The following is a 24,878-nucleotide window of genomic DNA, read 5'->3' as shown; positions in this document are numbered from 1 at the left end:
GCGCACGTTCAATTTATTACGACACGTCGGATAGTTTGTCTACCACTACCATAAAAACTGAATTAAAAATTGAAAAATTATCCTAGCGAGGAATTACTCACTCTGAAAAAGTGTAGTATAAAACAAAAGTCTTACTAAAAACGGTCAAGATTATTTAGAGCAGATTCACAAACAAAAACAGAGTAAAAAACACCTATCTCTATCTCTCTCCACTAAAAAAATCAATAAACAACGTCAGTTAACGAGCGGTGAAGACCACATAGGTTTGAGTAAATTCTTTAAACAGATTCAAACAAACTAATGGTCACGATTGTAATGGCAGTTACACTTGTTAAAATATTCAAAACAACTCTCTCTAGAACAAAACTTTTCCCGAGAAAAGCCTATAAACCAATGTTTTCGAACCCGACCTAAATACTGAACCGGTCAATTTATCGGATTATTGGATCACTGAATCGACCGCGAATCAATAAATGAATTAATTTTATTATATAATAATATATTAGCTATAAAAATAAATATATAAAAACTAAAGTTTAATATTTTCTAAATATTTTTTTAAAACATAAAATAATAGTTTGGATATGTATATATCTTATGTTTAAAAAGTATTTAGAAAATACTTAACTTTAATTTTTATATTTTTATTCTCATTTGACATATAAAATATCAAAAAATAGTTTAGACTATTTAAAATTTTGTGTAACAAAGTAAAAGTTGTGACATCTAAAAAATTCAAGATATAAAATTCATAAATATTTAAATGTCTAATGTGAATAATAAATTAAACATCAAATTCAAAATAAACCAAAAGTAAAAGGTCATTGTAATAAGTTAATAACTTGTCAATAACGAAAATAAACTAACACCAAATCACATAAACTAATTTTGGTTCTCTACTATCGTTCACTTCATTTTCTTTAGGTGACATAATAAAATCTTCATCAAAATCTAAAAGTCACAAATGTAAAACTTAAAAGTGAAAACCTAACTCTTTTTTTTGTTAGCACATAACTTTTTAATTGGAAACTTAGAATATAAAACATAATCTAAAATCTTAAAAAAAGTAAAAGTTATTTATAGGTTCAACCGATGGTTCAACCGGTATCGGGTTCCGGGTTTTAGTGGTTTTCTAAATATTGGGTTTTTTACAAAATCAAAATCAGATTTTTTTCTGGGTCACCGGTTTACCGGTTCAACCGCGGATCCTGGTCGGGTTTCAAAACACTTCTATAAACATAGAAATCTATAAATATAGTAAATCCGATGAACGGTCAAGATTATAAGAGTGGGTTCACTTACGGTACACCGCATTGTAGATAAACGCAACTGTTAGGGCGAATAAACCTCGATTTATATAATTTTCTAACAAATCGATTTCCCTTTCAGCAGAAAAGCAAAGCTAGTAAAAAAAAAAAAGAAAGAAAGAAAGAGAGAGAGAGGAGACTGAACAAAAATCACAAGAGAGATCTTTAGGGTTGCATCGGTAGCTTTAGAGGTACGATTCTAGGGGTTTTGAGAATGTTACCTCTTCTTAGACTTTTGGCGATTTTTTGGTTTATGATTTCTAGCTCACAAGTGTGGTATCTGTCTACTTCTTCAAAAAAAATTTTCTTTTTTTTTTTGAAGAAACACATACATCGATTTCTCTGCTGGCCTCGCATGCAGTGTCTTCTGCCTTTTTTTTTTAATTTGGCAGATTTCAGATTTTTTTTTTTGGAACAATCTGATTTTTTTGTGGATTTACTTGCTAATGTGAATTTTTTCTGAGATTTTTGTTTATTTTTTGTTCTGTTGGACAAATATGTAGATGTTGTTAGCATGATTGTATTTTTTCTAGTAATGTGATGAAAGCTTACACTTTTTAGGGGTCATACATGTTTCTTTTGTTGCGTCATCTCTCTTACTTTTTTGCTTTACTGTTGTTGTTGCTTCATCTCTCTGATTGTTTCTTTTGAAACGAAGCTATAAATGTTCTATGCTTGACTGTATTAGGCTAAATATGTGACCAAAAGCTATATTTTTTTGGGGTCATACAAGTTTAATCTTCGCTTGCATGCGTCTTTTTCTGACAATATGTTTGGAATTTTGGGGTCATACAGAGATTTTACTTCTCGCTCTTGGTTCTTATGGATGAAAGTTGGAAACTTTTTTGGTTGATTTAGCTTATTTTTCAACATTATTTTGCTTTTTGCTCACATACCATATCTTGGAACCTATATTTTTGCTTATATATGTTGAAACCTGAGCTTTTTATCTTGTGGTTTATGTTTCAGGACATGGATTCTTCTACCGGTAATGGAGCTGAACTTGAATCAGCAAATGGGAGTGGGGTTACTGATGCGTTGCCACCTCCTCCACCAGTCATACCTCCTAATGTTGAGCCAGTGCGGGTTAAAACCGAGGTTGCTGAGAAGAAAAACCTGAGGGTCCCTATGGTTCGTCCCGGGTTTGGATCAAAGGGTCAGAAGATACAACTGTTGACTAATCATTTCAAAGTCAACGTCGCTAATCTTCAAGGACATTTCTATCACTACAGTGTATGTTTCCTTACTACTGTTATGTTCATTTTGGTTTTGAACGATGTTAAACTAATGGGATTATTTGTGGTCTTGGAACAGGTGGCGCTCTTCTATGATGATGGGCGTCCTGTTGAACAAAAAGGTGTTGGAAGAAAAATACTAGACAAGGTCCATGAGACTTACCATTCTGATCTTGATGGCAAAGAGTTTGCCTATGATGGAGAGAAGACTTTGTTTACGTTTGGAGCTTTGCCTAGCAACAAGATGGATTTCTCTGTGGTTCTTGAGGAAGTATCTTCAACCAGGTAAAAAGCAATCACATTGGTCCTTTCATTTTAGTTTCTGATTCTGATTGAGAATTTTTATGAGCAGGACTAATGGAAATGCAAGCCCCAATAATGGGAACGAAGAGCCAAGTGACGGTGATAGGAAGAGACTGCGTCGTCCTAACCGCTCCAAAAGCTTTAGAGTCGAGATCAGCTATGCTGCGAAGATTCCGCTGCAAGCTCTTGCTAATGCTATGCGGGGCCAGGAATCTGAGAACTCGCAGGAGGCTATAAGGGTTTTGGATATCATCTTGCGTCAACATGCTGCTAGACAGTAAGTGTAAATGTTCTTTTTTGATGATCTTGTATCTCTGTTTTGTCTTTCTAATAACTTGAGAAAAAAACTGCAGAGGCTGCTTGCTTGTGAGACAATCTTTTTTCCACAATGACCCGAGTAACTGCGAACCAGTTGGTGGTAACATCTTGGGATGTAGAGGATTCCACTCGAGTTTCCGGACGACGCAGGGAGGAATGTCCCTTAACATGGGTAAATAATTTTACCTGTTTCTTGATGTTTGATGTTTTTTCCCTTTCTGTTGCAGCAATGATGTAGTGACTAATGGTTTTTCGTTTGGTTTCTTATGTGCCAGATGTTACAACCACCATGATAATCAAGCCTGGTCCTCTTGTCGATTTTATTATTGCTAACCAAGGCGTAAATGATCCGTTTACCGTTGACTGGTCTAAGGTAATCTGATAATGGTCTAAGCTTGTTCCGTAGCTTTTGTTTTAGGTCTAATTTAACATGGTGTTTTCAACAGGCTAAAAGGACGCTCAAAAACCTTAGGATTAAAGTCAGCCCCTCAAACCAGGAGTACAGGATCACTGGAATGAGTGACAAGCCTTGCAGGGAACAGATGTAAGATGCTATTCACTCATCCTCCCTTTGTTTCTGTTTAGTTCCCTCTCAAAGTTAGATTGTTCTGAGGTTTGCTTGTTATTTTGTCTAGGTTTGAATATAGGCCAAGGAACGCACCGAAGAATGAGAACGGAGAGTCTGAAACTGTTGAAATATCGGTCTATGACTACTTCCTCAGAGAACGAAACCTGGAGCTGCAGTATTCTGCGGATTTGCCGTGCATCAATGTTGGGAAACCAAAGCGTCCCACCTATATTCCTCTTGAGGTTTGCCTCTTTTTACTCAGCAATGTTGGTATAATGTGCGATTGAAATTGATGCTAATGTATGTCATTTGGTGGCAACCGTTGCAGCACTGCACCTTAATTCCCCTACAGAGGTACACAAAAGCGCTCAACACTTTCCAAAGATCTGCCCTTGTCGAGAAATCTAGACAGAAGCCTCAGGAGAGGATGAATGTTCTGTCCAAAGTAAAGTGTTCACCGACTGTCTCATAGCTGTTCTGTTTTAGTTAGTCAGAGGACTGGAGTTTGTATATCTTTTGGTTTTTATATTTTCAGGCACTGAAAGTGAGCAACTATGACACTGAACCTCTCCTGCGTTCCTGTGGCATCTCTATTAGCTCCAACTTTACTCAAGTGGAGGGACGTGTCCTGCAAGCTCCTAAGGTATGTTGACTTGTTAAATTGTCTTATTGCATACAAGTTTATTTAATCTTTGTTTTTCTTTGACTGGCAGCTGAAAATGGGACGCGGAGATGAACTGTTTCCTCGAAATGGTCGCTGGAATTTCAACAACAAGGTGCTGTTTCTTCTTCTGCCATTCTTTGTATTTGCTTTCATGTTAAAAATAATCTTATTCCCCCTTTTGTTGAGCAGCAATTTGTTGAGCCAACCAAGATTGACAAATGGGCTGTTGCCAACTTCTCTGCTCGCTGCAATGTACGTCAACTGGTTGATGATTTAATGCGAATTGGTGGAATGAAAGGAGTTGTAAGTTGGACACTTGTACTCTTTTTTGTTCTTAAAAACTTGTGTGTGATCATAAACGTTTGTTAAGACTGCTTCTGTTTGTGTTTTGTGACAGGAAATCGCTCCTCCTTTTGATGTATTTGAGGAGGGTCATCAGTTTCGCCGTGCTCCTCCTCTTATTCGTGTGGAGAAGATGTTTGAAGAGATCCAGTCTAAGCTCCCTGGTGCTCCACAGTTCATTCTTTGCCTCCTCCCCGAGAGGAAGAACTGTGACATTTATGGTTAGATATATCTCCTCCTAACTCCAGTTCCCTTATAATGTTGTTGTTTCTTTGATAAAAACATTGGATTCCTACTCAGGCCCATGGAAGAAGAAAAACCTAACAGAATACGGAATTGTTACTCAATGCATGGCTCCAGTGAGGCAACCTAATGATCAATATCTTACAAACTGTCTTCTGAAGATCAACGCAAAGGTGAGCTCTCTCCCTTTTGTACCAAAGGTTCATTAGCTTCTTGTGTTCAATCTCTGATGCATATACACTACAGCTGGGTGGGTTAAACTCCTTGTTAAGTGTGGAGCGCACACCTGCGTTCACGGTGATTTCCAAGGTTCCAACCATCATCCTTGGAATGGATGTTTCACATGGATCTCCTGGACAGTCTGATGTCCCCTCCATTGCTGCCGTAATATATTATACTCAATACTCTTTTTTATATATATTGTTTGATTTTTGTATCAGCCTTTTAATTAGGCGTTTTTTTTAATACTGCTATTTACTTAGGTGGTGAGTTCTAGGCAGTGGCCTCTAATCTCCAAGTACAGAGCATCTGTTCGCACTCAGCCTTCCAAGGCTGAGATGATCGAGTCCCTTGTGAAGAAAAATGGAACTGAAGACGATGGCATTATCAAGTGATTAACTAACTCTTATGTGTTTTTTTCCTTGTTTGAGTCTTGCATGAGCTCCAGTTTTTAAATATTTATCTAACTCATTTATTGATTGCAGGGAGTTACTGGTAGATTTCTATGCTAGCTCTGGTAAGAGAAAGCCTGAGCATATCATTATCTTCAGGTAATTGCTTTTTCTTACGTTCTTCATCATGTTTCCCCTTCTTTACTTTTCTCTAATCGATTGTTTATACGTCTTGATGCTTCTAGGGATGGTGTTAGTGAATCTCAGTTCAACCAGGTTCTCAACATTGAACTCGACCAGATCATAGAGGTAACCGAAATATACAAAAGTAAAAAACAGTGTCTTATTTGTATCAGTAACTTTATTGCATCTCTTTCTTTCCTTAGGCATGCAAGCTTCTAGATGAGAACTGGAACCCAAAATTTCTCTTGCTGGTGGCTCAGAAGAATCACCACACCAAGTTTTTCCAGACGAGCTCTCCTGACAACGTTCCCCCAGGTGATTGATTAATCTTTTATCATTTATAACACTTCATACATGCACGGTCTCATTTTATGTTTCTGCAGGGACAATAATCGACAGCAAAATCTGTCACCCGAAGAACAATGATTTCTATCTCTGTGCGCACGCTGGAATGATTGTAAGTATCTATCTCAACTCTTAGAAACTACATTTTGTTGACTGCTTGCTACTGGTTTTGATACTTTTGTGTAACTATTGAACTAGGGAACAACTCGTCCTACCCATTACCATGTCCTGTATGATGAGATTCATTTCTCACCTGATGAACTCCAAGAACTCGTCCACTCACTCTCTTACGTGTATGTAGTCTCTCACAACCTTTTATTCCTCTTTAATGGATTTTATTCTGATAGATGATAGATATCATCTCATTTCTTTTGTTATTGTCAATATTTTCAGGTACCAAAGAAGCACGACTGCCATTTCTGTTGGTAATTACCACTGAGTGACTACTCCTCTGAGTTTTAGAGTCTCCATTTTCGTTTCTGAACTGACTTTTCTTTGTTAATTTGCAGTTGCACCGATCTGCTATGCTCACTTGGCAGCTGCTCAGCTGGGAACGTTCATGAAGTTCGAAGATCAGTCTGAGACGTCCTCAAGCCATGGTGGCGTGACAGCTCCAGGACCAGTCTCTGTTGCGCAGCTCCCAAAACTCAAAGACAACGTTGCCAACTCCATGTTCTTCTGTTAGGTTCGAAGAAGCCATCTCTAATAATGTGCAGAAGTCTGTTTTTCCCCAAACTTGGCTCTTAGTAGTAATCGGCTTTTATAACTTTCACCTTAGGATCTCTCTCGGTTTGAAAGGCAACGAAACTAAAGGCTTGTTACGTGTTTTTTTTTTGTGACTTCTCGCTAGCCATGCTGCCTTTTGGGGATTGAAATATGGTTTTACCCCGTAACTCTCTCTATCAGGGTTGTTTCTAGACGACTTATTGTATATCTCTAAGCTTTAGGAAGTGATGCTATTGTTACAATAGCTCTTGCTGCCTTAACAAAACTAAAACCCAAACAAACTACATATCCCTACTCAAAGTTGAGAGGTATTGTAGCCTTGTAGGCAGTACTTGTAAGTTGTAACGTTTAGTTAACCACCAATGATGCTTTCAAATATCATTCCAAAAAGGCTGCAAACAATTCTCATTATTATCTCAATCTTGTCAGATGAATGAAAACTGGTGGCACGCAAAAATTTAGCATGGGTAAATTATACAATGCTATTTTAAACTTCATGCCTCTTTCCAGCAATGTCAGTGTTTTCAATTCTTTCAGCATGACCATCACATGTTAGACTCTCGTACTTGAGTTTACTACTGTTACAATGGCAGAGAGTTCCCATAAACATAAATAAAGCTAATATCAAGAGAGAGAGAGCTTTGTTTCAAATGACCAGTATAATGGTAGTTTCACCGAGAAACACACACCTTTTGAATCTTTTCCAAACAAACAAACAAGCCCGAGTCACGAGTCACAAATAGTCAATTTGATAAACATAAAATTATTAGGAGACCAAGAATCACTAGAAGAAGAAACGAATGTATGATATGACAATGAACAAAAAAACCAGACTACTTTCAACTTCAACAAAAAAAAAAAAAAAGAGAGAGATTGAGAAATTGTTTTTTCCTCACTTAGCCATCATAACTTTGACAAACTCATCGTAGTTGATCTGACCATCCCCATCAACATCAGCTTCTCTGACCATCTCATCAACTTCTTCATCAGTCAGCTTCTCCCCCAGATTAGTCATCACGTGCCTCAGCTCCGCAGCGGAGATGAAACCGTTCTGGTCCTTGTCGAAGACCCTGAAAGCTTCTTTGAGCTCTTCCTCAGAATCCGTGTCCTTCATCTTACGCGCCATCAGGTTGAGAAACTCGGGAAAGTCTATGGTCCCGTTGCCGTCAGCGTCAACTTCGTTGATCATGTCTTGAAGCTCTGCTTCTGTCGGGTTCTGGCCTAGCGACCTCATCACTGTTCCAAGCTCTTTCGTCGTGATGCAACCTGTGTAATAAAATCAATCGAAGATAGATTCAATTGCGACCATGGATCATTTACTAAACGATCCAGATATCAAATAACTAGTAGACAGATCGATTGAAAGGAAGAACGATCAGAGAGAATGGAACCATCTCCGTCCTTGTCAAATAGGCTGAAAGCTTCCTTGAACTCGGAGATCTGATCATCGGTCAGCTGATCGGCCATTTTTTTTGAGAAAGATTTGTGATAGAGAGAAAAATTCAACGTTGGTGTATATAACATCAAGGTGTGGAGAGGGGCACCAAGTGTTAATTATAAAGCTGATGAAAAAAGATTTAAAAGCCCGTTAGGCCCAAAACCAATACTTCTTTCGCATCGGATTCTCAATTCTTTTTTCTTCCACGAGGATTTTATACTGTATAGTGCGGGCGTGTTTGGTGATCCGTTCGGTTTCGATCAGAGTGATTTGGATTTTCGGTGTTATATTCATAAGTATCATTCGATTTTTACTAATTATCAAATCGGATTCGGTTCTTTCCGGGTTCGGTTCGAATCGGATTTAACCAATATTTAAAAACGTAAAAATATATATTTTAAAAAACCTCGAAAATTGACCAAAAAAATTTCAAAATATATAAATTATTTACAAATCTAATTAAAAATTAGTTAAACTATCTAAATTAACTAAAAAATATTCAAAATAACAAATAAAACAAACTACAAAAATATTTTGAATACTCTAAAATATCTAAATCACCTTAATATATATAAAAACATTAACATATTTAACTAATTTCGGGTATCTGCGGATCCTAATTCGGATTTCGGTTCGGTTCGAATTATAACCAAAGTCCAAAGTAATAAGCTCATAAATCTCATTCGGATATTTTTGTAAAACAGTTCAGATTCGGTTCCGGTTTTCCGATTCAGATTAAAGTTGGTATTTCGGATTGAGTTAAAAACGTCTGGGCCTAACTATAGAAATGGATGAACCGTGAGGAAAGCGTCTAGAAGACTGCTCCACTCCAGTCAGAAGATAATTCTGAAACTGTTTCAGTAAAAACAGTTATCCATGGGAAAACTCAGTGAAAAAGCAACAGCTGAATACCCAAAGCCATTGTCAAAAACATTGTAAAAGATTAATAAAGAAAATATAATGGGCCAAGAGTAAAGCCCAATAGTAACAGAATAGACCCACCCGGTTCGTTTAAGATATCCGACAACTTTAGAAGCTATTCTGGCTTGAGAAGAAAGAAAAACCCAATTCTCCGATCCTTGTTAAATCGCTAGAGAGGAGAGAAAGAGAGTAAACAACAGTCGAAGAAGATGAGCAGCATTGGAACAGGATACGATCTCTCAGTCACAACCTTCTCTCCCGATGGCCGTGTTTTCCAGATCGAGTACGCCGCCAAAGCTGTCGACAACAGCGGGTTAGTTAGTCTTCCTTCTCTCTATCTCCTCAGATCCGATTCACGATATTAGGGTTTTTTTTAACATTTATTTTATTGAGCAGAACTGTTGTTGGAATCAAGTGCAAGGACGGGATTGTAATGGTTCGTTTCGCTCTCCCTTTTGAAACAGAATATTACAAAAGGATTTGGTCTTTAACTGAGTTAGTGTTTTTATCTTTTTGGATTGGTTTTAAAGGGTGTGGAGAAGCTTATTGCATCTAAGATGATGCTACCCGGATCCAACCGGAGGATCCATTCTGTTCATCGTCACGCTGGCATGGTATGCTCTTTGTTACCTTTTCTTATTGTTGTCTTCTTTGGTCTTAAAAGGAGTTTCTCATGTCCAGGCTGTTGCTGGGCTTGCTGCTGATGGGAGGCAAATTGTTGCACGTGCTAAATCTGAAGCCAGAAGCTATGAGAGGTACTCTCTCACTCTAAAGCATCTGATTGATCTTTTTTTTTTTGCTTTCTTTAACTGAACACTTTGACATGTGGGGGAATAATAGTGTTTATGGAGACGCTGTACCTGTGAAGGAGCTTTCAGAGCGTGTTGCAAGTTATGTTCATTTGTGTACTCTCTATTGGTGGCTTAGGTTTGTTGTCCCCTTTCATCTCTACCTCCTCCTTGTATTTCTCCTGCTTGAATTGAAAAATTAAACGGTTATTATTTTTTCAAGGCCTTTTGGTTGTGGAGTCATTCTTGGAGGTTATGATAAAGATGGACCCCAGTTGTACATGATTGAGCCTTCCGGCATTTCATATGTAAGTCTTTCCTCAGAGATGCCTGTTTTCAATTTGTAGCGTCTTTTTTTTTTAATCTGACTTTATATGTTCTGCAGAGATATTTTGGGGCTGCAATTGGCAAAGGCAAACAAGCTGCCAAAACGTAAGCTGTCTTAGTATGCTTTTCATCTTGTTGTGGATATGTCTAGTAGCTACTAATCAGTTTAACTTGTCTGAAGAAAATTGTAACTAAATAACATGTAAATTAAGAATTTGTGATTAATTGGATTGATGATATTGGTTTAATGAATGAATGCTGTTAGAGCTTTGCAACATTCCTTTTAAGTAAAGGCGTTGTTATTGTTCTGATTGATCATAATTTCTTGCAGGGAAATCGAGAAATTGAAGTTGTCTGAGATGACATGCAAAGAAGGCGTTATTGAAGTTGCAAAAATGTGAGTAGTTCATTTACTCGATTTCAGTTGGTAAACTATTGTGACTGATGATTTTGTATGCAACCATGTGCTCCTGCATCCATCATTCTATGCAAGATCTAATGTGAGTTTCATTGTGGCAGCATTTACAAGTTACACGATGAAGCCAAAGACAAGGCCTTTGAATTGGAGATGAGCTGGATCTGCGAGGAGTCAAAACGAGAGCACCAGAAGGTAATAAATACAATGCTCTGCTTATTGATGATTTTTTTTAAAAAAAATTGTCGAGTTCTTAAAGCTTTCCATAACCCCATAAAACTGGACTTACTCTAGGTCCCTGATGATCTTCTGGAAGAAGCAAAGACGGCAGCCAAAACTGCACTTGAGGAGATGGATGCTGACTAAACTGAGAAAATGGGTCAAGTTAGATAATATGTGTTATGCATCGTTTGGTGTTTCTGTTGTAAAACTTTAAAATTTGCCTCGAGGGGTAATCGCTGCATTTTCTCATGAATCTTTGGACTCTTTCGTTTATTGCTATCGACAGTTTCTTAGACTGGAGTGACTGTTGTTGCAGTTTTTTCTCAAACGTTCTAGTTTTTCACCAATGCACTACCGTCGTTGATTTCCCCTTGTCATCTCGTTTAGCTCTTCATATTTGCTGTTTTTGTCTCATTCCAATAGATATGGTTTGCTTAATAAAGTGTCTTAATTTTTATAAGCATCTTAACTTCCATGTATATGTATATATCTGGCGGGTGTAATTGCTCGACTTTTCACGGCATAGTTGGCGGAAAATGAGAACAAGAAAAAATAGTAGGAACAAACTGGCCATTATCTAATTAATCTCAATAACCAGTTCAACTCAAGGGAATAGCGCATGTTAAAATATTTGATCCAAATAATAAAAAATAAAATATATAAAATTCATGAATCTCAAAAATTGTGCTAATGTGCGGTTTCACTTAATGATATGTTGTGGGTTCATGAAAATTGAATGTTTAGAATATGATATGACTTGAGTTTCATTTCTGAAGATCCGAACATATTTAGAGGACGCATAATGTAGTAACGGAGAAGCTGATACGAGGTGCTACGTATTCTTCTTCTGCTATGTTCTATGTTGATTCTATGTTTTTTCAATTTGGTTTTCTGAATCGGATGCATACATGATAGTTTAGTTCGATTGTTGTAAAAAAAAAAAGAAGATATAACTTAAGTTCATAGTGATTTGATAAAAAATATTTTACCTCTTTTAAACAAAAATCTTAATATTTATCCAAAGTCTTATGCAAAGTGTTTCCTTAATTAAAAATATGTAATATAATATTTAACTAAACTTGAAAAAATGCAGTAAACAGGAAAAAGGAAAAAGGAAATAAATATTGAATATTAAAAATTATTAGATTGCCATTAATAAAAAAAAAACTCAAAACATGCATTAACAAGGAGTATAAAATAATGTAAACTCGAGGCCCAATATAAAAAAAAAATCCCAAATCAACCTTCCTTCCTTCTTCTCGTTCCTTCCTCTCCTCTGTGCCCTACCTAAACTCCGATCGAATCCTCTACTCTGCTTCGCCTCCGCCTCTAGCTTAATCGGTGTTTGGGATTCTTCTTCAATCCGATCAATAATGGCTTCAGGTCTTGTTTCTCTTTACTTTTAAATCTCCTAACCGCGAAACGTTTAGGGTTTATTGATTTTGGTTATCGCGAAATCGTAGATGCTGATATGGAGGACTACGGATTCGAGTACTCAGACGAGGAGCAGGAGGAGCAAGACGTCGACATCGAGAACCAGTACTACAACTCCAAAGGCAATATCGAGACTGAGCCCGAGGAGGCTCTTTCCGGGTTCGCCGAGGTTGTTAGGATGGAGCCTGACAAGGCCGAGTGGTAAAGATCCTTTTTTTTATTATTATTATTATTAGATTGTTGCTGGAAATTGGATTTTTAGTTTTTTTATTTTTTTATTTTGGTTTAGGGGTTTCAAAGCTCTGAAGCAGACGGTGAAGATTTACTACCGTCTAGGCAAATACAGAGAGATGATGGATGCGTATAGAGAGATGCTTACGTACATCAAGTCGGCTGTGACTAGGAACTACAGCGAGAAGTGTATTAACAGTATTATGGATTTTGTTTCCGGATCTGCTGGGCAGAACACTGGTCTGCTTCAGGAGTTTTACCAGACCACTTTGACTGCTCTTGAGGAGGCTAAGAATGAGGTCTCGACTAGCTTTTGACTTTTTTTGTGGTTTAATGGGAAAGTGGATATGTGGTGTGATAGTTGTTTTTTTTGGTTTTGCAGAGACTCTGGTTCAAGACGAATCTTAAGCTCTGTAACATTTGGTTTGACATTGGTGAATACAGACGGATGACTAAGGTATAATCAAACCTTTCTCATTGTAGCTGGTTATGCCTTAGTAACAGCTGTTTTGATTGTTTTTGCCAGATTCTGAAGGAACTGCATAAGTCTTGTCAAAAGGAAGATGGGACGGATGATCAGAAGAAAGGAAGTCAGCTGCTTGAGGTTTATGCGATTGAGATTCAGATTTACACTGAAACTAAGGACAACAAGAAGCTTAAGGTTTATTTAGGATTATCCGCTAGTGTGCAATTTTTTGATAATCTTTTTTGGCTTTTGTGACTTAACACATGTTTGTGAATGAATGAATGAATGCAGCAACTGTACCAGAAAGCACTTGCTATTAAATCTGCTATTCCTCATCCTAGGATCATGGGTATTATCCGCGAGTGTGGTGGCAAAATGCACATGGCGGAGCGTCAGTGGGCAGAAGCTGCCACTGACTTCTTTGAGGCTTTCAAAAACTATGATGAAGCTGGCAACCAAAGGCGTATTCAGTGCTTAAAGTATGTATCTTCTCATCTCCTCATTTGATTATTTAACAAACAAGATAATATGTGGATGAACTAGGCAAAGCAGTACTTTTTAGATTTGACTTTAGGGACATGTGGTAGCTTATGAGTTTCTTAGAGGATGGTTTGTCCAAGCTTCTTAGAGTTAAATGTATTTTTTATGTTTGGCTTTTGTAAAAGGTATCTTGTTCTTGCGAATATGCTCATGGAATCAGAAGTGAATCCATTCGACGGTCAAGAGGCAAAACCGTAAGTCAGTTTTATTATTATTGTAAAAAAAAAACCATTTATGTTCTTTGCTTTATATGCTTTTGTCTATTTCTATAGGTACAAAAACGACCCTGAGATCTTGGCCATGACGAATCTGGTAGCAGCGTATCAACGGAACGAAATCATAGAGTTTGAGAAAATACTCAAGGTAAATAACTTGAAGCATTACACCTTTATTAAAACGATGGTTACTAATGGAATAGTTTTTGGAATGTAGAATAACCGGAAGACAATAATGGACGATCCATTCATCAGAAACTACATGGAAGATCTGCTGAAGAAGGTGAGGACACAGGTGCTGCTGAAGCTGATAAAGCCGTACACGAAGATCGGGATTCCTTTCATATCAAAGGAGCTGAACGTGCCAGAGAAGGATGTGACGGAGTTGCTGGTGTCGCTGATACTGGACAGCCGAATCGATGGACACATTGATGAGATAAACCGTTACTTGCTGAGAGGTGACAGTGCTAATGGAAGGAAACTTCACAAGGCGGTTGATAAATGGAACACACAACTCAAGTCTCTTTCTATGAGTATCACCAACCGAGTCTGTTGATTTCCCTCACACCTCTCTCTTTTCGATAGCTTTGACATTTTCTTGTTTCTACCATTTTGTGGATTACTTCTTTCTTTTCACTTCGCTGAATTTTCTTTTTAAATGGTGAAATGTGAGTTGCATTTTGTTCCTAAAATTCTGGCCGATTACAAAAATACTACAAGTAAAACGAATATTATAAAAGAACATTTCAAGAAGCCTTTCACCATTACTCTATTTCTCATGTTATATACCATATTAAAAAAATTATGTACCTAATTTTTTTAATTGTATGATGTACTCGAGAAAAAATTATATTAATTTTAAGGAACATAATTTTTTGTTGATATACATAAGCTATCTTTTGTATTATTTAATTAAAGGATAATTACATCCAAATAAGTGTAAATCATTAATTATAAAGGTTTGGCATATTTTATTAATATTGGTTTATATTTATTTTCCCATAATTGTTCCTTAATTTTTTTAATATCAGCCTATCAGGTGCGGCAAAGTGACTAGGAAACGCTAACATACACCTTTTTATCATAAATTTTCGCAGCAAAAAAAAAAGAGAGATAAAAACCCGAAAGACGTGTTTAAAATCTCCCCTGGATTCGCTCTCTGATCGCAGTATATACCATTCTCTCATTTGATCTTCTTGTAGATTTTTTTATGTTAAATTAATAATTGTTTAAAAGGCTCGTTCCTATTTTCTTCTTTGTGAAATGCATTTTCTAGTAAATGAAACTAGAAAATGGTAGATGAAACTCTCACACAGATGGGTAAAGTTCTCCATGATTCCGAATCAGGCCAAGATTTTGCAGTAGAGAAAACATTTCACAAAGGGCCTTGGACATCAGCTGAAGACCAACTTCTGACAGCTTATGTTGATAAACATGGTGAAGGTAATTGGAACGCTGTCCAAAAACACTCTGGCCTTTCTCGCTGTGGCAAAAGCTGCCGCCTTCGTTGGGTGAATCATCTGAGACCCAGTTTGAAAAAAGGCGGTTTTACCGACAAGGAAGAGCAGCGTGTCATTGAACTTCATGCTTCTATGGGTAACAAATGGGCACGAATGGCTGCACAAGTATGTTAACACTTCATCTCTTGTCTTCTTACCATTTCCTCTAATCTTTTGTATTTTCATTTTATTTTTCAGCTACCGGGACGAACAGATAATGAGATAAAGAACTTCTGGAACACGAGGCTGAAGAAACTACAGCGACTTGGCTTACCCATTTACCCTGATGAAGTTCGGGAGCAAGCAATGAATGCAGCGGTTCAAAATGGTCAAAACTCAGATCATAGTCAAGAGTCGTTGGAACCAGACTGTCTCGAGATCCCTGAGTTCGACTTCAAGTACCTACAACTCAATAACTACCAGTCTGTGCTTCTTCGCAATGTTCCCATGGGTAATAATATGATTTAACAATATTTCTTTCAGCCTAATAATATGTACAACTTGATAGGATCTCCTTACATGTCGCCGCCTAAACGCAAACGCGTTAGGGAACCAGAAACAGATTTTCTTGACACGGGTGGTTATGCTGCCAACGAGCAAAGTGGTCAGCTCTGGAACTATCCTTTTGTTGAAAGCAATGCTGCTAAGTATTCTTCTCCTTCTGAGAAGTTGGAGCTCCCTTCATTCCAATGTTGTGACCCTCTTGGCGATTGGGAAACGCAACACTCAAACCCAATGCTGGCAGTTGAGTCAGACAGTACTTTAGTTGAGTCCCCTCTCACAGATTGTCCATCTTCTGGGTTGTTGGAGTCAGTTGTATATGGATCATCAGGTGAAAAACAGGCAACGAATAGTACTGATCCAGATTCACCGCTGCTGCTTCAGTCTTCTCTATTTGGCCATATCGAGCTTACGCCAGCCTTTGCAAACAATACAGGTTTACCTCTTTTAGGCGTTACAGTCACTTTCATTGTTTTACGTATTCAATTTTCCTTTAACAAAGCTTCCCCATTCTCCATCTGCAGAAACAGATATGGTTCCTTTCGGTCCAACTTCGTCTAGTGAGAGACTCACATCATCTCTTGAGAGCAGTGATTGGATAAGACAACTTCTTGGTGAGGATAGGGACTACACCAAGTAGATGTGGATTCTTTTGTGGCTTTTATGAGCAACCATCGTTGCCGCCACGAGATTATAATAAAGATTTTGATCGACCAGCTTGATAATTGTGCCGAACTATTTTTGGATCTCCAGATATATTTTCATATCTGCATACCAGCTTTTCACCTTGGCTACAAATAATAACATCAATATATAAACCAAACAAAAGATGGTAACTGCACAATTCTTCTAGTCCTATACTTGCAGGGCACGTTCATCTCAGCTCTAATAGTGTAAGTGGTTTGTAAGCCTTTCAAATGTGTAAATATTGTTGCATAGCTTAAGGAGTTGAAACCATTAAAAAAGATCTAATGGCAGAACATAACCCATCTTTGTGTCTTTTTTTTTTTTGATCAAACCCATCTTTGTGTCTATTCCGTCTATTTTGGTTCTGAAAAAGTTAAAGCTATTAAAACCATTGACACAAACTCCTGCTAAACTTTTTATATGAAAAATCATATGTTGGGTCAAACCATAGGCTTTGATACTATTAATAAAATAGAAAATGAACAGAATTATTCTCTTTGTCACCTTCTCTCTAGTTCTTTTCCGCTATACCTGAGCTTTAGAGCAAGGTTATGTTCATCTTGTATTTTACTAATATACGCATATAATATATTCAGCACTAAGACTCAACTTATTCAACTATTTTGTATTCCAATTCCTTATAATCCGACTTCTTTGTATCAAAACATTCTTGATATCCTCATAAATGCTACCGTGAATAGAAGAAACGAAATCAATTTTATTGGAGTGTAATGTGAATGGAACTTGGTCAAACTAATAAAAACATAATGTCTCCTTTCAAATTAAGACAAACAGTTAGTTTTAAAGAGCAAATTTAAACTCCATTTATTATGCCCTTTGTTTTCTTAAATCTATTTATGATGTTAGACCTCCTATCAGGACAACCTTTTCTGTTCTTTTGAAACTAGCAGTACAACTTGACCGATCGAAAGCAGCATCTTTTCAATATATGACTACAACTTGACCAAGATCAGCTTCCTACAAATCATTAACTTCTAACCATATTAGTTTGGAAAGTTTCATATTTCAGTTTCGGAAATCAGTCATAATATATTTGCCGATATCTAAAGATTAACTTTAAAGTAAAATAATTAAAAACAAAAAAATTGCTGTCCTTAAACGGTTTGAGATGTTAAAAATAAAAAATAATATAAAAACATGCAGAATTATAAACATATATTTGAAACTAGAATTTTATAAGAAGTTAGCAATTATTCATCTATGCTCTATAATATATTGAACTTTACTAGTTTTCTTATAAAACTAAATAAAATACACTTTCCAATTAATTATTCAGAGACTAATACATGATGTTAAAGAAAAATCCAGGAAGTCATTCTTCCTGTTTGTACTATGATGCCAATTTTCTTCTCTTTCTTGGATGATTTCTGCCCTTTGAGCCGAGTTTTTCTTTTGTTTCCAGGTAAATTGAAAAACTTTAGAATATGAGATCGTCTATTCAACATCTCGACTCTAGAAAAAACAACTAAAATAAGGTTTTAGGGCGCCTATAAGTTGTACTTCCTGCTTGTTCATTGTTCAATCGTTTTACTTTATGGTTCCGTAGTATCACAAAAAACCCTATTTACATTTACCCTACCACATGTTAGTAAAAAAAATTATGGCAATTCTTTTAAATGAAAATATTAGGATAAAGACCATTGTATTTAGATGTTCATTATAAAAATTAATAAAAACAAATTTATATGTGATGTCATTAAAAGTTAAAAAGGGGTTTTAAATTATGATAAGACGGTTAAAATGATTGTCTAAGAAGAAAAAGATTAGATATTTTTGAAAATACAGTATAGGCAGGGACAACAATAAAGGAGAAAAAATATTATTCCTTTCATTCTATATCCATACTAGGTAAAATGATTTTTTAGCTAATAATTATTTTACTTTATATGGGGTTTTTAAAGATAAATGCAAATGAAAACGGGTGAAGCTTTTGTTATATCGGACCATGCATTAGACTAAACCAAGAATTAATTAAGGAATCGATATCTCTACAAATCCCTACTCTCCTCATAGTCATACAATAGAGAAAGAGAATACCATTAGTCATTAAAACCCCCTTGCGTAAATCTCGCTCAGATTTTATTGTTTCCATAAGCCAAAATCTAAAGAAGACAAATCTCACTTTTTCATTTCAAGAGTAAAGCCAAAAAAATCATGAAGAGAACAAGAGACGACGACAACCCTTCTCACTTCCTCCATCAGTCCTCATCCGTTTATGATCATAATGATAATGATGATGATGAAGAAGATTGTTCCTCTGGAGGGTTTCAGCCGCCGTCACCACCGCCTCAGCAAGTGAAACACTTTTGTGTGATCTGCAGTAAACAGTTTAGCTCCGGGAAGGCTTACGGAGGCCATGTGAGGATCCACTCGAGCGAGTACAGCAACAAAGGAAAGACAAAGAAGATGAGAATGAAGAAGAAGAGAAAGATTGGTTTGGTGAACAAGGAGAAAGAGAAAGAAAAAGAGATAGATCTGATTAGGGCTGACGTTGAAGATGAGAAAAGATGTTGTCTATGCGGTAAAGAGTTTCAAACAAGGCACTCTTTGTTTGGACATATGAGGAGACACCCTGAACGGAGCTGGAAAGGGGTACGGCCTCCTCCACCGGAAAAGCTCAATCTTAGCTTTTTGGATGATGATGATGATGATGAGAACGATGATGATGATGAAGCGATGAGTAGATCCATGATGATGAGTGGTGTAACTCGGGATGTCCATGTAGCTGCTTGCTGTCTAATGATGCTCAAGTCGGGCAAGAGAAAAGCAAACTCCGAGGTAAGAAGTTTTAGTTATTGTAATGACGAAATGGATGTTAAAGGTTCGACTGTAGATATGAAGATAAAGGTGGAAATTGAGGTGAATGCGAGCAATCCTCAAGCTGAAGCTAAAAAAAGATCTTTAGAGCTTGATCTGAATCAGCCTTGTAATGATTCGTGCTAAAGCTAGCTTGTTTGGTTTGGTTATTACTTTCCATCTCTAAGGAGTAGATCATTGCTCAATGAATTTACATCTATCTATATGCATTGTGTTTTGTAAATAATGCAATCTTTTTATGATTCACAGATTTTAGTTTGCACCTTTTCTTATTGTTGATTTCTCTTGAATACTTCTTGATGTTTTGTCTGATCAGTAGAATAATATTTATTGCTTGATCTACTTCATACTCTCATAAGAAGGATTGAGCTTTCGAGTTGTGAATATTTTCGTGGATCGAAGTTGTTCATATGAATAATACATAGTTGATACTATCCATGTCACCACATGTATCTCAACTTTACACATATAAATGTATAAATATAATAGAATTGGGCTCAAACCAAGCGGGCCACAAAGATCTTTACGTCACAAAAAGCTAGCTTACCAGCTTGGGCGAAACTGCACCCGAGATCCGAACAGAATGCTAACTAAAAGATTCGAATCGTAACTAATCGAAACTGTAAAAATATCTAAGGGTGTATATATTCCTATTTCATAAGGGATATACACAAGCTACTGGTATAAATACAAGGCTCAAAACCTGGAAGAGAGAAAACTATTCATTCTACATACTTCTACCGCGAGAAGACAACTAAAACTAGGTTTCATACTCTTATTATGTTGTACTTGTGCTACTTGGTTAATATATCAACAAAATCGACTTTGATCTTTTGCTTTCTGTAATATCAGCAAGAACGTAACTAGTTTTATTTACCCTAACAATGTGCATATATGGTTTCCTTCAAATTAGTTTAGTATTGAACATTTTGTTTGAGTAGTTGTTGAATAACATTTGACTATCATCTCTATCATGACTATCTTATAGAAACAAAAGTACATTTTAAAATAAAGGTTGTACTACCTCGTATATTCGTATTATGACACTGAAATTTTAAAACATTACTAGATTTTTATTAAGTGTATTTTCGTAATTATTTTTATCACAAATATGTAAATATGATTTTATATATTCAGTATAAGATTGCATTTCAACAAAATAATAAATTTATTTTATTTAAATTTAAACAAATAATTCGTTTTATCATAACAACTTTTTTTAAACAAATAATTCGTTTTAAACAAATAATTTAAATTTATTTTTTATTTTTTTTATTTTTTTATGTCAAAAAAAAAATCATAACAACTTTTAAATTTTCAAGATTTTATATAATTATATAATTTTAATAATTAGTAAATATTATTATAAATTATATTTTCATTTATATAATTAAATAATTAAAATTCAGTAATAGTTAATAATTTAACACATTAATTATTATATAAATTTTGAACTAATTGAAGCTATTAAAAACACACAAAATTCTTTGCATTGCATTGAATATATTTGATATTACAAAACTGAAAATAGAAATATAAACATAAACTCAAAAATGACATTCTAATTAAATTTATCTTTATCTATTGTTTTAATATTTGAATTAAAAAATTTACAATACGGGTCAATATTCTCCTCAAAACCTAAAATTTTAATGTACTTAAAAATAATTAGAAAATAATTTACAGTTAATTACTTGTAAACAAGTTTACAAATTATGTAAAGAAAATTATAATTTTCAATAAACAAATTTGTATACAATAAATAATTATGCGCTTCAAATCACACAGATCAAAATTTAATATATTTTTTATAGAAACATAACTGATAAAAAGTTTTAGAAGCACAATATCTCTTATGAAATCGGTTCTCTCCTTCCCACTTTTCTATGTATAATTTCCTCATGCATAATTTTTATGGATTTCACATATTACTGTGGTTGTTAAATTGTATACTGGAATCCTCCCTCCACTCCACGAGTCTCATTTGAACATTTCTCTCAAAAAGAAGTAGTTCACATCAAAACAAACATGAAAAGAATACCGAGTAGAATATCATTATCATATACACACGATGACATGTTTGTTAAATGCTTCTAAAATATCGTATATTTACTCAAGATCAGATGAATTAACGGGAAAGGACCAAAAGTACTTATATCAGAAGTTTCTGGTTCGAGCATATTTGACAACTTAGAAAAGTGATTAGACATCCGGCTCTCGTCTCCGGCTCGGCTCCAAGAAGATTAGTTGGGTCGTAAAGTCCGGGGTCACCTCCTAGCCTACAAAAAATTATTTATTTTAGATTAAAATATTTTGAAAATAAATTCAAAATGATTACATAATTCATAGGTCACTAGGTCAGCCTGGTAATCCACCATAAAGTACATATATACAACCTTGGACATGAGGTTTTTGAATCGGATCTTGCGAAAGACCAGCTCGCCGATATAGGACAAGAATGGTTTAATCAAATAGGTTGTAGATACGTGCATGAATCAAAGAATAAAAATAATTTTTTTTTCTCATCAAAGAATAAAAGTGATTGCAATTTCAAGTTAGTAAACGATTTGTGCTAACTCATCAGTTATAAATGTGATACTAATTGATATATGGTGTTTTATACATCTTGTATATATGCTTTTAAATTGGTTTTCAAGTCTTTATCGAGTCTTCCTAGTCCTTTTCGAGTCATTACAGGTCTGGAGTTGCATTGGATGGGAGATGAACCAGCTGGAACAAAAGAGGCAGAAAACAGTGCAATTTGGTGATTTTCACGCAGAACAGTCTTGATGACTGTTCTGGATAGCGGAGCAACCCGAGTGACTGTTCCGAGGGAGTGTTCCAGCGACAGAGATTTTTAAAGAAACAACAACCTATTTCGGGATTTGCCCTAATCTCTCTATTTTCTCTCCCAGCCGCCTGTGGTTTGGATATATCTTCTTTTTCTGTTTTTCCTTATCATACTACGCTAGTTACAGAGAGGAACCAGACCCAAAAACTCCATTGTTGGATTTGCTTATTGTAAAGGGAGAAGGATCTCTACACTCTTGAGAAGAATCCTGAACCCTATCTCTTTTATTTTTATTGATTCAGCATGTTTTCTTCATCTGTTATCTCTGTGTTTTCTTGCTCCATGGCTGAGTAGTCAGCTTGCTTAGTCTAGGGTGTTAGGGTGTTAGATCCATGAGCTTGACATAAATAAGTTATAAATCGATTGTCTTCATTCACTGTTGTTCTTAAGGCTTGCATCAAGTTAACCACTTAGTGCCTGATTCTAGGTTTAATCTATTCATCAAAAGTGTTATAGGTTGCTAGACATAACTTGAATGAGCATTGCATCCCTAATCAGCGAAAGTAGATATTAGGGTGTTTTGTGAACATATCGGACTTGATCTCTATTGCTTGCTGTCGCATCTTGATCCAAACGAGAGTTTAGGTATCAAGATCGATCAGCATAGGGGGCAGTTCCACGACAGTGGGCTGTTCTACTTGAGTGATCCGAGTTCTAGACTGGTCTTTAATCGAACTTGAATAATTGTTTGGCTCACACTTGTTTAACACCCGATCAAACAACCCTAGGCTAGCATTTTAGTTATCTGAATTCTTTAATTAATCTTGTTACTTGTTTCTCACGAAACCCTCAAATCTTAAAACCCCCATATTGTTTTAGCTAAGTATTGATCCCATAAAGATAAAGTGTAACCGTTGGTCTCTGTGGATTCGATCCTAAAGTGCTACATCGACATACCATTCGATTGTGGTAGTGTGCACATTAGGTTATTTGGTGTGCGTATACACGTAATATCAAATTGGCGCCGTTGCCGGGGACCATCTTTTTACCTTTATTTTTCGGTTATTTATTTAGTCTAAGACCTCTCACTTGCCTTATCCTTTTTGTTGCAGCTAATGTTCCAGGTGCATGACCAGTAGACATACTCGGAGAAACGCACAAGGAGAGTTAGTTACATTTACCAACCAGGAGCTAGCAAGGTTAGAAAGAACAAATCGTCAACAACCAAGGCAAACCGACACCACTATGGGTGATCACGCCAATCAGGATGATCTCGCTGCGGCTATGGCACTCATGCAGCAGCAGATGCAACAAATGCAGCAGACCATCCAAGCTCAGCAGGATGCTGCTGAACAGGCTGCTCTCGCGCAGCAGGAACAACAGGCGCAGACTGTTCCAATCGGGCAGAGAAACCTTCCGCGTAACATCCCAACTACGCGCTCTGTCATTGTTCCTCCACTCTGCACCAGGCAGGACTTCGAGATCAAGCCTGCTTTGATTGGTCTAGTACAGAGAAAGGTGTTCTCTGGTCTCTCTACAGAAATTCCAATGGAGCATATTGAGAGCTTCGAAAAAGTCTGTAGTTTCACTCGCGTGAACGGTGTTCCACCAGACTACATCACGTGCATGTTATTCCCATTCTCTCTTGATGGAAAAGCTGCACGGTGGTTGAACTCTCTCCCTACCGGCTCTCTCACTTCATGGGAACAGGTCCGATCAGCGTTCCTCAGCCATTTCTACTCTAAGGCGAGAACAGCTGCATTGAGGAACAAGATCACCTCCTTCAGACAGCTCACTGATGAGCCTTTCTGTGACACATGGGAGCGCTTCAATGACTATCGCAGAGAATGTCCTCACCATGGATTTGATGATGATTACCTCCTGGACATTTTCTATGATGGAGTGGACTGGAAATACCAAGGTGCTCTAAACTCTGCGAGCAATGGAGACTTCATGACTCAAACCACTGCTGGAGCGTTTAAGCTGATTGAGAACATGGCTGCTAGCTCAGCTAATAAGAAAGAGGAGAGTGATTGCTCCAAGAAAGGAAACAGTTCTGACGCCCAGAAAATATATGAGCTGACTGCCAAGGTTGATCAGCTACTGAAAAACAACCAAGGGCACGTTTTCAGCATGGAACAACCTACGGCCGGGCATATTCAGAACCAGAACCAGCGACAACCGCAGAGCAATCCACATGCTGTTCCAGCTACCGGGAACAGTCAACCAGATGAGCTGAAGGGTCTGGGTATGATGATGCAACAGCTGTTGCAGGGTCAGCAGGTTCAGGCCAAGACGTTGAATCAGGTAACCACAGAAATGGATACCAGGATGGGCAACATGTTCACTGAGCTGAATAACAAGTATGACAATCTTGCGATCCACATAAGAAAGATCGATGTTCAGCTTGCTCAAACAGCTGAGAGTGTCAAGAGGCAACAAGAGACGCTTCCTGGAAGAACTGATAAAAATCCTAGGACTGAGCACTGTAATGCAATAGAGCAGCCGTTTGCTGAGACTGCTCCAGGCGCAGAAGAGAGAGCAGAGCAGTCTGCTAGGTCTGGAGTGACTGCTCCTAGCGAACCTGCTGAGACTCCACCATCTCGAGTCTATGTTCCCAAGGTTCCCTATCCAATTCCACCTAGACATCTGATGGATCCCATTAGTGAGGAGCAGCTGATAGGTTTTAACAAGATGGTGAGAAAGCTTCCTAAAGAACT

At 36.8% G+C, this 24,878-nt stretch overlaps 5 protein-coding genes, 1 non-coding gene and 1 pseudogene across 6 annotated transcripts; 5 read left to right on the top strand and 2 right to left on the bottom strand.

Moving 5' to 3' along the window:
- The first annotated feature begins 1,349 nt into the window (after positions 1–1,349).
- LOC106358449 (protein argonaute 4) lies at positions 1,350–7,089 on the top strand. The gene is made up of 23 exons (XM_013798251.3): positions 1,350–1,498; positions 2,277–2,540; positions 2,622–2,827; positions 2,895–3,122; positions 3,199–3,335; positions 3,439–3,536; positions 3,610–3,707; positions 3,799–3,973; positions 4,060–4,176; positions 4,267–4,374; positions 4,445–4,507; positions 4,585–4,698; positions 4,793–4,958; positions 5,038–5,153; positions 5,227–5,364; positions 5,463–5,590; positions 5,685–5,750; positions 5,837–5,900; positions 5,978–6,089; positions 6,158–6,231; positions 6,318–6,412; positions 6,513–6,544; positions 6,629–7,089. The coding sequence occupies exons 2-23, from the start codon at positions 2,280–2,282 to the stop codon at positions 6,802–6,804; spliced, it is 2,772 nt and encodes a 923-aa protein (XP_013653705.1). The 5' UTR covers positions 1,350–1,498; positions 2,277–2,279; the 3' UTR covers positions 6,805–7,089.
- Positions 7,090–7,496: 407 nt separating this feature from the next.
- LOC106396955 (calmodulin) lies at positions 7,497–8,459 on the bottom strand. The gene is made up of 2 exons (XM_013837464.3): positions 8,237–8,459; positions 7,497–8,111 (listed from the first exon to the last, which is right to left on the bottom strand). The coding sequence occupies exons 1-2, from the start codon at positions 8,367–8,369 to the stop codon at positions 7,738–7,740; spliced, it is 507 nt and encodes a 168-aa protein (XP_013692918.2). The 5' UTR covers positions 8,370–8,459; the 3' UTR covers positions 7,497–7,737.
- Positions 8,460–9,288: 829 nt separating this feature from the next.
- On the top strand, positions 9,289–11,326 carry LOC106358451 (proteasome subunit alpha type-3). Its single transcript, XM_013798253.3, has 10 exons — positions 9,289–9,517; positions 9,601–9,640; positions 9,735–9,818; positions 9,886–9,959; positions 10,045–10,131; positions 10,216–10,300; positions 10,378–10,424; positions 10,651–10,716; positions 10,839–10,929; positions 11,029–11,326. The coding sequence occupies exons 1-10, from the start codon at positions 9,414–9,416 to the stop codon at positions 11,098–11,100; spliced, it is 750 nt and encodes a 249-aa protein (XP_013653707.1). The 5' UTR covers positions 9,289–9,413; the 3' UTR covers positions 11,101–11,326.
- An 806-nt stretch (positions 11,327–12,132) lies between these two features.
- Positions 12,133–14,534, top strand: LOC106396476 (COP9 signalosome complex subunit 2). Its single transcript, XM_013836874.3, has 9 exons — positions 12,133–12,339; positions 12,420–12,591; positions 12,680–12,920; positions 13,004–13,078; positions 13,148–13,282; positions 13,379–13,566; positions 13,753–13,821; positions 13,900–13,990; positions 14,060–14,534. The coding sequence occupies exons 1-9, from the start codon at positions 12,330–12,332 to the stop codon at positions 14,396–14,398; spliced, it is 1,320 nt and encodes a 439-aa protein (XP_013692328.2). The 5' UTR covers positions 12,133–12,329; the 3' UTR covers positions 14,399–14,534.
- A 499-nt stretch (positions 14,535–15,033) lies between these two features.
- LOC106357440 lies at positions 15,034–16,614 on the top strand (annotated as a pseudogene).
- A 1,291-nt stretch (positions 16,615–17,905) lies between these two features.
- On the top strand, positions 17,906–20,132 carry LOC106355353 (zinc finger protein 445). The gene has a single exon (XM_048736848.1). The coding sequence runs from the start codon at positions 18,705–18,707 to the stop codon at positions 19,491–19,493; it is 789 nt and encodes a 262-aa protein (XP_048592805.1). The 5' UTR covers positions 17,906–18,704; the 3' UTR covers positions 19,494–20,132.
- A 3,784-nt stretch (positions 20,133–23,916) lies between these two features.
- On the bottom strand, positions 23,917–24,023 carry LOC125576742. Its single transcript, XR_007315168.1, has one exon. It is a non-coding gene; the product is annotated as a small nucleolar RNA R71 (small nucleolar RNA).
- Positions 24,024–24,878: the final 855 nt, after the last annotated feature.

This window comes from Brassica napus, chromosome A7 (genome assembly GCF_020379485.1).
Source record: "Brassica napus cultivar Da-Ae chromosome A7, Da-Ae, whole genome shotgun sequence".
Taxonomy (NCBI): domain Eukaryota; kingdom Viridiplantae; phylum Streptophyta; class Magnoliopsida; order Brassicales; family Brassicaceae; genus Brassica; species Brassica napus.
The sequence above is the reverse complement of the archived record's forward strand: the minus strand, read 5'-3'. Positions and strand labels throughout refer to the sequence as shown.